The following is an 11,808-nucleotide window of genomic DNA, read 5'->3' on the forward strand; positions in this document are numbered from 1 at the left end:
TCAAGATGTAAATGCTCTCTGAATTTCATTAAGAATATAACAAACTGTTTTGTTCAGATTGTTAGTCTTCTGAGTTAGCTAAGAACTTAGAGACTTTTTTTAAAAGTTATCAATTATAATTTTCTTCTATGAATTATTCTTTCTCTTCAACCTTGCTCGTTTACTGATCCTTTCTATCATTATTTAAGATGAAGGTATTCTTGCCCCTTCCGTCTCAAAACAAACAAACAAAACAAAACTCTTTCGTAGCTTGACCTCCCCTTTCCTTCCAGCTCATTCTCTTTTTCTTTTACAGCTCAGCTTTTAAGAGAATTGCCTCTACTGACTCACTTTGTGTTCAATTCTCAATCCACTGTAGTCTGGCCCTCTTGCCATCCACCGAACTGTTCCCACCAAGCTCACCAGTTTCCCACCAAGACCAAATGTTGGCTGCTTTTGACCTCCTCATCAGAGTTTGACTCTCTTGACCCATTTTCTCCTTTTTAAAATGTTCTTTTCCAAGAACTTATTATGCTTTCTCAGACTCTCTAGCTACTTATCCTCTGGCTTTCAACAACATATTTATGTTCCCATATCTCTTCTCTTTTAATTATAATTACTTTTTCAAGGAGATCTGATAGCTTTTAATCACTCGTTCTAAAAGTTGTGTTCTAGCTTGATATTCTGATCATCTCTCTCGATGATTATCAGATAACTCCTCTGTGAGGTCGCATTTGTACATCAAACTCATCCTGTTCCAAATGGAATTGTCTTATACTCTCTGTCATCCCCAGACTGTTTTTCCCTCTCGATTAGTTTTTTAAGTAATTTGCTTAAGCTAAAAATGTAGGAATATATTATGTCTTAGCTTTTAGTTGGTCGCCTTGCTTTCACTCTTGCCTCTTCCAGCTTCCCACCCTTTTCCCTGTAACACACGTTGAGAATGATAATGTCCATGTAGCATGGTGGGGCTGAGGGTATTTGGGAGCATCTGTATGGGCCTTGGTAAAAAATTGTATTGTACATAATAATAAAATACAGAAAAATAATAAAGTACATAATAAAAAATAAAATATAAAATGCAAAATAATAAAATAATAAAATAAAATAAAATAAAAGATACTAAACATTGAATAGTATAAAATTGCCAAATAAAATCTTTTCAAAATTATAATGAGAAATTTAAGCTTGTAACTGGATATAGCTTTTTTCAGTGTTATCTTTTATTCTTGAGATGGCTACGTACATTTGTTGATCAAGATTTTTAAATGGTGATTTCTTCAAATTTTTGCTACTTATCATTGACAAAATTTTTTCATTTAATAATCTTCTGTATTAGATTGTTCTTTTGTCGTTTGACATGCCTTCATTTTATCTACTAAATATTATTCAAGAGCACTGTTTCTGTTTCTTTTTGTTCCCACAAGAAAATGTTGACACGGTTCATGCTGTTTGCAAAAAATGAACAATTCTGAATTGTGTGAAGTATTTTGCTTTAGTGTTCATTGTGCCACCAGATAACTGGCTAAGGTCATGTAAAAGAACTTTGTTTCCTTTGTTTTTTACTGAGGCTTAAAAACTTTTAAGTCTGTCTGGATAAGAAAGATGTTTCATAGTAATGTCTTGGTGTAAGTTTGCTTGCCACTATTGCTTCATGCTAACACAGTATTTTCTATGATGAGAGAAATCTTACGTTTCCTCATTTGTGACTTAAACTTTTTGGACTCTGATATTTTAGCTTTAATTTTAAAAGATCTCTATTCTGGTGGGGAAATAAATACTGTATAAACTAAATCTATTGAAGTTATTAAGGGGGACTGTAGGCCTTTGTAGCTTTAGATAAATCATTTTTAAAAGTCTAACTCATATATTTTTAAGAATGGTTTAAAGTGATCATATTGGGAAAATAGAAAAGTGAAACATGTGGGGCCAGCCCGGTGGTGCAGCGGTTAAGGTCACTCGCTCCACTTCAGCAGCCTGGGGTTCGCCGGTTCCGATCCTGAGTGTGCACTTATGCACTGCTTCTCAAGCCATGCTGTGGCAAGCGTCCCACATATAAAATAGAGGAAGATGGGCATGGATGTTAGCTGAGGGCCAGTCTTCCTCAGCAAAAAGAGGAGAATTGGTGGCAGATGTTAGCTCAGGGCTATTCTGCCTCAAAAAAAAAAAAAAGAAAGAAAAAGAAACATGTAAGCAGGATAAGAAGTATTGAGGTGTTGCTTTTATTTAATTTAAAAATTTCTGAAAATTCAAAAAGTATTTTTTACGCACATAAATATTTTGAAAATGAGTTTTCTGAAGCCATAACATATAGCCCCTGTAGTGAATTAAATTCAAAATGAATACTATATCTGATGAGGGTACCTTTATTTATAAAAGCAAATAATTTAGAAATAATCCTTATGTCTTTTTTCGTGGGCACGACTGATTCATTTTGGATTTCCATCAAGAATTAGACCTTTATTAGTTGTTAACATCAAAAGCTACGAAGCCAGCAGCAGTATGGAACAAGCAACTCATAAATAGCTATCAGCAAAAACAAGAAATAAACCATTTTCTTTTTAGAAACTCCTAATACTGGCTGATAGTGATGATAGTAACAGTCATCTTATATATTAGAAAAAAAGTAAAAAATTGAAAGGAAACATCTTACATGTGCACGTGTAAAACAAAACTCCGCTGATGATAAACTGATTGCAAATGCAGTAATCAGCTAACTAGCGTGATTCATCACGATGATCAGGGAGCGAGATGGAAAGTCAGTGTTTGAAGGCCCACCTACTAACCTTTCGAAGCACACGCCAGTTGGGAAGTTTTGCCCAACTGTCTTTTATCTGCCCAACACCCAGAGTTATCTTTTAAAAATAAAAATCAGATCATTTAGCCTTCTTACTTTAAACTTTCCTGTGGTTTATTATCTCATTGGAATAAAAGACAGATTTTTTTTACCATAGCCGAAGTGTTTCTCCATGCATACAGAGCATTGCCTACAATACAGGTTATACTTGTTTGTAGGGCATTCTGAGGTCGTTTCTATCTCAGGGCCAGTGTATCAACTGTTCCCTCTGCCTGAAATCCTTGTCTCCTAGGTCTTTGCTAGATTCACTTTTTATATCGTTTAATTATTATCTCCTTCTGGGTAACCTTCTCAAGAGGCTTTCCAGTTTCTTCTTTTTCCCTTTTCATCATTTCTTACCAATTTCCATTTGTTCTCACTCCCTAATTATCTCTTGAATCTTTTTCTTGCCGTACATGTATCTTCTCCCCAGTTGATCAAATCTGTCTCTTCTCTAGATTACTAAATTGTATCATTAGTCTCTGCTCAACGCTTTTTAGCGATTCTCCATGTCTCTGAGGTTAAAAGTCGAACTGTGTAATGTGGCCAACAAGGCCAGCATTGCTCTGAGCCTCTTTGGTCTTCCCTCTTTCCGTTCCCTCCACTCCTTTGCACAGTGCGGTTCTGTTCAGTTTCTGTCCAGACTGACCCGTTCTCTCCTGGAGCATGCTCTTCTTGCTAACTGGGTCAGCTCTGCTCTGTGTTTGCCTAATTCTTCCTTCACCTTTAGGTCTTAGGTTAGACATCACTGCCTGTGCAAGCCTTTTCTGAATTCCATGGTCTGGGTAAGGTACTCTTTTGTGTTTCTCTGATACCCTACTACCTTTCTCATACTGTATGTGAATAGTCTTTTTCTTATTATTATCCTTCATTGGACCATACACATTTTATCTTACCTTATTCCTCATTTCAGTTGCCAGTGGCTAGCATGTGTAAACCCTCAGTAAATACTTGTTGGAATTAAATGTTTTTGAGGATACCATGGTGCTTAGCATCTATTTCAAAGATTTGGTTATAATAGAGCTTCTGTTGGTGAAAGATTGTTTTTTTGCTTTTGTTGTTTTAGTTAATGTTTGTGTTGGGTATTTTTATTTTTATAAAATATTTTCATAATTTTGATTGCAGTGTGAATAAAAAATATTATTTCCCCCCATTTAGTTAAAGCCTTCCATCTCAAATATGATGAAGTTCGACTAGATCCAAACGTTCAGAAATGGGATGTAACAGTATTAGAACTCAGCTATCACAAACGTCATTTGGATAGACCAGTTTTCTTACGGTTCTGGGAAACATTGGATAGGTAATTCTGATCCTAAAATGCACTTGCTTCTGCTTTATTGTAGTAATTTTCCTGTCTCCTCAGTTAGATTTTAAGTTCCTTAAAGTTGTGCACCATATCCCCCAATTCCCCTTTTCGAAGGTTGTCTAATTTAATGCTGATCTACAGTAGATAATTAACAAAAATCTTTGATATGTTGACTTTAGCAACAGATGGAGAAAGGGCTTCTAGCTTAGTGGAAAGAATGCCACACTCTGACTCGGAAGACCTAGAGTTTAGTCTTGGTTTTGTCATCTGGCTCTAGTGAGCTATGTGACCTTTCTGAACTGTTTTCTGTCAATCCAAGGAGCTTGAATTAGGTGATGCCGACATTTTTGGCCAACACCGAAGTCTCTCTGACTCTAGATTGCGTTATGGGTAGCTCATGAATTCAGGTTTTGAATTTAATTTCTAATATAAATAGAGTTCTTAAAGCCCTTTACAACAATACCAGTTTTGTAATCGGAAAATTTAAGAACAGCATATGATCACAATTAACACCCCTGAATCTCTTGTTGTTGTTGAGGCGCCCTTTAAAATCTGTAACTGTCTTGGTGTAATAAGTCTTTCCCTGAATGTTATGGGTGTCCTCAAAGTCAGAGGTGATTGGTGTGCATGATAATTGATGATAGATTAAATTATTATAATTGATATAATTGTAATATTATAATCAATAATATAACAATTATAATTGATACTATATTATATTATTCTAGCCAGAAGCTCTTACATTATAGAATTTAATAAGGGGAATGTTTAGGTTACTTCAGAAGTTCTTATATTCCCAAAGGTTACAGTGTCAGGTTTCTAGTTTTTTAGAAAACAAAACATCCTATTCCACTGTAGATTGTGAATTTTAAAAAAATGTCAACTTATTTTTACATATAATATTCTAAAAATTCTTAAATTCCTATTATCATTATAACCTATTATAATATTATTTTTCAGGTACATGGTAAAGCATAAATCCCACTTGAGATTCTGAATTGCTTGGTTTCCCCTTTTTCTGGAAATCTGGATTAAGAAGCATGGATATACCTTGATCAAAAGACTGAGACTCAAGCTTTATGAATTTATCAAGAACTTACAAATGAAGAAGGTCACAGATCGATCTTTTCTAAGACCTTACTTGATGCTTTATGCTTCAAAGGGATGATGCCTGTCATCCATATAAGCAAACTTTTTGGCTTATAACTATTTTTTTAACATTAGCCTTCTAGTCTGTAATGGAAATTGTATATTTTGATAGAAGTTTTTTCTCCATTGGTTAAATTAGCGTTACTTAAAATTTGTTTCTTTAGAAAATAAATACAGGTTATAAATGTGTATAAATTTAGAGGTTATAAGGCTCTCTCAGCCGTCTTGCTTCTGATTTTTCATTGCTCTATAATTCCTTTTATTGAAGATACTATGTGATGAATGGTATTAAATTTTGGTCTCTGGAACTTCCAAAACCAAGCAAAGGGATGTGACTATTTTGAATGAATCAAAATGTCAACCTGTATGTATACTATATCTAGACTTACTCTTTATTTAAAAAGGAATAATGAAAAATCGAGAACAATTCTTCAGCTTTGGTTGAACTGTTCAGCCTTTTCAAGCCTTCTTTACTTATAATGAATACATCTAATGAATGTACGTTCTTCTCACTGACTTTGGTGATTTTAAAACCTAGAATGGTATATTTCTATCTGTGATATCTTTCCACTTGAAAAATCTCAAAACACAGATTAAAAACCTAGTAGGCTATAGTACTTTTTATTTTGGGAGCCAGAGTATGATTTGGGGGAAGGAAATGTGTTAGTCCTACTGCAGTATAAGTTTAACTTCCTTAATCTTTTCTCATAAGCCCACCTTTGATTCTTACTTTATATGGCGTAGGGTTTTGAGTCTCCTATTTCTAGGCATGTTGATCTTGGAGTTCTTATCATCTGTTTCCCCTAAATATTGAGAAACTCTCCCAGGCACCAAAGAACACATTTGCTTAACTAAGTGTCTGAACAGAAACAAGATAAAAACACTGGTATTTTTATGTGCGTATTCAATATCATATAAAATATGAAACCTCTATTTTAACCTAGTAAAATATTTTACTACTTCTCTAGTTTAGACAGAGTGGTGTTGCATTCCAGTTACAATGAGTGAACGTTTTCATTGAGTCCTGATTTCACCTGTTACTTAAAAGCAACTTGGAACCTTTACTTTCCTGAAGAGTTTTTGTCATTAGGATTGTTGCTGATCATTCAACATATGTCATTTTCTCTGTTTTCCCCCCAGTGATCTCTCTTAGGTTAACATAGTTTTTGTAGCTCCTCCTTATGTTAAGCTGACGTTAGCTGGCCTCATTTTGAAATTTAATGCTATCAGAAAAATGAGAAGCACTTATTATTTATTTTTTATATAACCACAAAAATCCATGCCAATAGTGAATAGAAAAAAGTATTTATTCATATGGAAGTCACTAGGTTCTTCAGAACAAAAGCAGCCAGCATTTTAAATTATTAGATTTTAGGATATTTATAAGGTTTGAACAGATTCTGCCCCCATTATCTTCCTTTCTCTGCATCCTCTCTTCTTGAAAATAAAAGAAAACTTGAATTCGTTCACATTAGAATTTGTCAGCATATAAATCTGTTTTCAAAATAAATTCTGTATTGTATAAACGTTCTCCATGATGAAATAGTCCAGGACTAGAGTCTGTGATATTTTAATGTAAGCTTACTTGTTAAGACTACTGCAGGTGGCCGTGAACTACCTTTCTAGAAAGATTTTTAGTATTTATACGTATGTGTGAAATTTACTTGATACAGAGTGTGGTTCAAATTTGAAACATCTACTTTAAACAGGGTTTATTTTTCTATCTTGAATTTGCCTTATGTATATTCAAAGGCTTCTGGAAATACTGTAAGGAGCGTTAGGAAAAGTACACATATGTGACGTATTTTAAAAATGAGACCCTTAGTATGTTCTTACTTTGTCTTTTTCTTTTTTTGGCAGTTGAGTCCCTTATTTAGGTCCGTGTGATTAATTTCATAGCCATTAATTCTCAAAATAAAACCTTTCGGCCCATCACTGTTCATTCTCTCGTGACTCCAAGTCCTGTAGCAGCCCCTGTCACAGTGCCTTGCACATAGTAGGCATTCAGTAAATGTTTCTGTGTGTGAGTGAACGATGTATTTTCAGTGTAACTGATTTATTACAAAAAACTGCTTTGACTGTACTTGGTCTTGGAGTTTGAAAATAGAGAACTACAGGGACTGAAGAGGCATATGCAGATATTTTAATGGAAATGAAGTACAAGTTCATAAACTTGACTTACCCATAATTTATTGTTAACTGTAGCCACCCTTGTCTTGTCCTACCTCTAAAAGAAAGCTCCATGTCTTTATTCATCGGGCTCTCTTCTAGTCAGGCTTGTAGGTTTCAGTCAGTCTCTCTCAACCCTGACTGCGCGTTAGACTCATTTGGGGACCTTTTAAAAATATCGTGGCCCGAATTCTGGTTCTGATTCAATTCATCTGGGACGAGATGCGGTCATCAGTACTTTTTAAACGTTCTTCAGGTAATTTTATGTTCAGAAAGGATTGAGAATCACTGGTTTAATTTGTTACTGAAAACAAAACCAGTATTAAATGTTGTGTTTCCTCCTGTTTTTCTTCTTTTTTTTTGTCGCCACCCATTGCACTAGACCATCCCCATTATTGGTGGTATTGGCTGATAGATCCACATGACAAATTCAAGTCTTATTTATTTAATATAGGAGTATTTTGCTGTTTAATATTTAAACAATGTTTAATATATTTCATTATAAACTAGTATCATAGTTTATGATTTGTTTCCCATGTGTCCATAGTCTTTACTAACTTTTTTTTACCAGCAGCATGACAGCAATCCCTACAGAAATAACTAATTCATAATAAGGAAAATTTTATAATTAATTTTTAAGTAGGAAGAAAGTAAAGTATTAATTTCTTATCTGCCATGCAGAATTAGACAAATAGAGTTTGCTTATGAAAGGAAAGAGGCATACTTTTTAATTGGTCTACAAAGAAAATTAAAGGTAAATTATTCATTTAAATAAAATTCATTATCTAATAAAATTGAAGGAAATATTTTTCCTAAATAAAAATTTTTGTGACTCTTAACAAAATGAAAGTGATGACATTGTTCTTGTTTGAGGGTGGGAAGGTGGTATTTAGCTGCCATATTTCTTGCTATATAACCATTCCATTTTATGGGTGTTAACAATAGGAACGATGATAGAATTTATACTTATGGCCAGAAGTGAAGTGCCACTTTGCCAGGTAACCATTATCTGAGTCTTAGTTGTTGAACTAATTAGTTTATAAAATTCTTTGAGACCAAAAGTATATTTTATAATATTACAGATACAGCAATTACAAAAGCTGGTCAAAATTAAAACATGAAAAATAAATTTAATTATATTAGCCTTAATATTACTTGACTGGATTTTTATTATTCACTTGGATTTAATAATCAACTGGTTACTCTAACCATAGTATATTACCTTTAGGAATAAAAGGGAGAGGAATGACTGAATTTCACATAAGAATTGGATTAGAGATTTTGAGATGCCATGTCCTGTATGTACTGGCCCAATTCATTGTCACATTTGGATTTATATTGACCCCAGCATGGTTTCTATATTAATACATTGGAATAATAACTAAGAAAAAATTGAAAATGTATAATAGGTGTATAAAGAATTATATTTAGTAAATGCATAATAGGTAATTAATAATACTTTCAGGTTATGATCTGTTTGGGTTTATATATATTATTTTAGGTAGTGTTTATAAGAGTATCTTGGGAGTTATAAATGTGTGCCATTTAAATGAGTAAATCTAATGAATAAAACTAGTTTTATTGCCAAAATCCAAAAAGTGGGATGATACTATGTGAAATTTAAGTAAATGCTCTCTCTCTCTCAGAATTTTGTTTGCCGTTGAAATTTCTTTCTATCCACTTTAAATTTACTAAAAGCTACTTAACCTCCAAGTTTGATTATAGTGCTTAATAATGTAATGCAATTTATGTGCAGTGTGTAGGCACTATAAATGATTGTCTAGCCACCAATTTGTACTGTTTCTCAAATTGAAGCGGTTCTTGAATGGAGCTTAAATTTGGGCCATGTGACCTGATAAATGTTACACTCATTCTGCTTCCATTTCAGTGGATTTTTACATTTCAGGTTTAATTGTAAATAAAACATTTTTAGCACTTTACATGAAGAGTCTTGGGGACATTCTCACCCCCGCCCCATCCCCTAACCTCCCAACCAAAAACGTTGCCTTTAACCAGGAAGACAGAAACTATATTGTGGGGTAGGATATGGATGACGGAAGTCTTTACATAAAGTGATTCCTGAGGTTTTCAGGCATTGTATTTCTCTGTTTTGGAAATAAATGCAGTATAAGTTTTCACTTTAAAAACGAACGAGTTAAGTACATTTGTAGTATTCTTTTCTGTTAATGAGTTAAATAATGTAAAGAATCATAGTTCTTCATAAAGATAACAAGCTACATGCTCTGCTGAAGTTACAATTGGGTTATGGTCAAATTTCCTGTGTCCTCATTGTTGTAATAGGATGAAGAGCGTATCCTGGCAAATTATATTATCTTTACAGTTTGAGGTCCTGATTTTAACATTTTATAGTTTCAAAACAAACTGTACTCCCATATAATCAGATCATTAACAGCGTCATCATATTGGTGGTGCCAGTAATAATGTGTGAATCTTCTGCAAGAGAATTTCTTTAATGAGGAGTTTAATGGGCCATATTCGAACTTAATTTCCATTCAATTCATAAGTGCCCACTAAATATGTATTTTATTCTGCTCTTCTGTTCCTTTGATCATCTGCTCTTGAGTGAGCATCCACAGAACTGAAATTGATACAGCATGAGTTGTAAATGCTGTTGGACTTTTTTTAAGGCTCAAAGGTGCCAGTATATAAATAACAGCACATTGCCAAATATGCTTGTTTCTCTCGTTTGCTAAAACACTTTCCTTTTATATTTAATCGTGTAATGATCAGCATTTATGGTGGGTTGGAAGACTTTTCCTCTCAATTTTCTTAAATGACCATTAAAAAAAGCCTGGAAAGTACTCTGGAGAAGGCTGTGTTGTTGGGTCTGTCTCATGCTTATTTGTAGATCTTGGGCACAGAATCAGTTATAGTTTATAATTCACCCTTATCCAGAAAATGTTGATTTATGTCACATAACTAATGTGAGTAGGGCTGAGGACATATGAAACAGAAGACATCTGAGAGATTGTGTTTATCACATTTGGATATTTTATTGGGCTGTGCTCCATTTGCCAAAAAATTCCAAGTGGAAACACATTGGGTTCTACAACGTTCGCTGTGATAAAATGTGGTAATGTATTTTCCCAGAAGAACTGCCCTCATGGAGTTTACAGTGTTAAAAATGTAACTATGGTAATGGCATCTGTTTCTCTTTTTAAAATTGTTAAATAATGTGAACATGTTTTTCTTGGAATAGTTTGAAAGTTTATCAAGTCCTCGTGTGTGGTGGTTGGGGGAGATGACATGAGCTTCCTCGTGGCTCGTTAGTTGTTTCACCGCAGTTGGGCATCACTAATGTTGATGGTAGTTTTGACTGTAAAACAGTTTTAAAGTATTTGTATTGTTAGTTATGTATTTTTATTTCATAATGCGCCATTGAGCACCAAAGGGAAGTGTGAGGGTTACTCATGGTGAAATGAAATAAATGGAGGAGCATTAATGTAGTTCAAAGCAAGTTGATGTAGGAATTTGAGGAGAAGAAGAAATTATTGGGGAACTCCAACTCAAGGAGAAAATATAGTAGGATTTGAGCAACAATGTACCTTTTTGGGGTTTTGGTCATAAATTTAAGTGGAACTAGACAAACTTGTGGTATGATTTTCCTCCAGAAGCATTTAGCTGCTTGACTGCAGATGGAGAGAAAGCACAAAGCTAGACTTTTAACTTCTGAAGGAAAGTAGAAGCAGCCCAGGGAGTTGAAGATATTCCTAAGGTGATGATTATACTATCGAATCATGGAATCCAAGCTGTTCAAGGATTGAAGGATCGAAAGGAGGCGGTGGCTTGTGAGAAAGTGGTGCTGGCCCAGGAACTGAAGCTTCGATGAAACGAGGCTAAAGTGAGCCTGAGAGATGAGAAGGTCAGAGGGTTGTACGTGTGAAATCAAGGTTTCAGAGGTCAAAGAGTATTGGTGAGAAAAAGTCAAGACTAGAAGTGGCTGAGATAGGAGGAGATCTTTGAAGCAAGTCAAGGATCCGTTCCTGTGAGTGCTGAAGTAACTGAAAATGACAGGAATAGGGGTGGCAGGAAGACAGCCACAGGCTAGTGACTCAGGTTGATGGCATCAAGAAGATGGTAACTGGATGGCATGAGCTTTCAGGGGTCCGTGCTCAAACCAGAAATCTTTGTCATTATATCAAGAGATCCATGAAGGTTCATTTAGACATTTTAAGATTTTTAAAAAAGGGATAGATCATTTCAGTGCCATCTCGAACATGCTTTAGAGAACATTTATGTCCTTGTCCCATTATCACAGATGGAGAGGGCTTTTACTGTGTATACTAAGTGTAGGTGCTTCCTGACGGCCTTCCTGCCTTCTCCGAGTCTTCCTGTCTGCCTGATCTGC

General features: G+C 34.6%; 1 protein-coding gene across 1 annotated transcript in view; it reads left to right on the plus strand.

Annotated features, from left to right (window-relative positions):
- The window catches only part of CDC73 (cell division cycle 73), a 117,964-nt gene extending 108,378 nt beyond the window's left edge, over nucleotides 1–9,586 (plus strand). The window contains exons 16-17 of the mRNA XM_046678482.1: nucleotides 3,974–4,115; nucleotides 5,082–9,586. Coding sequence (XP_046534438.1) covers nucleotides 3,974–4,115; nucleotides 5,082–5,118 — 179 coding nt within the window. The 3' untranslated portion in view covers nucleotides 5,119–9,586. The remainder of the gene's footprint in view (nucleotides 1–3,973; nucleotides 4,116–5,081) is intronic.
- The last annotated feature ends 2,222 nt before the right edge of the window (nucleotides 9,587–11,808 follow it).

This window comes from Equus quagga, chromosome 12 (assembly GCF_021613505.1).
Source record: "Equus quagga isolate Etosha38 chromosome 12, UCLA_HA_Equagga_1.0, whole genome shotgun sequence".
In the NCBI taxonomy this organism is placed as follows: domain Eukaryota; kingdom Metazoa; phylum Chordata; class Mammalia; order Perissodactyla; family Equidae; genus Equus; species Equus quagga.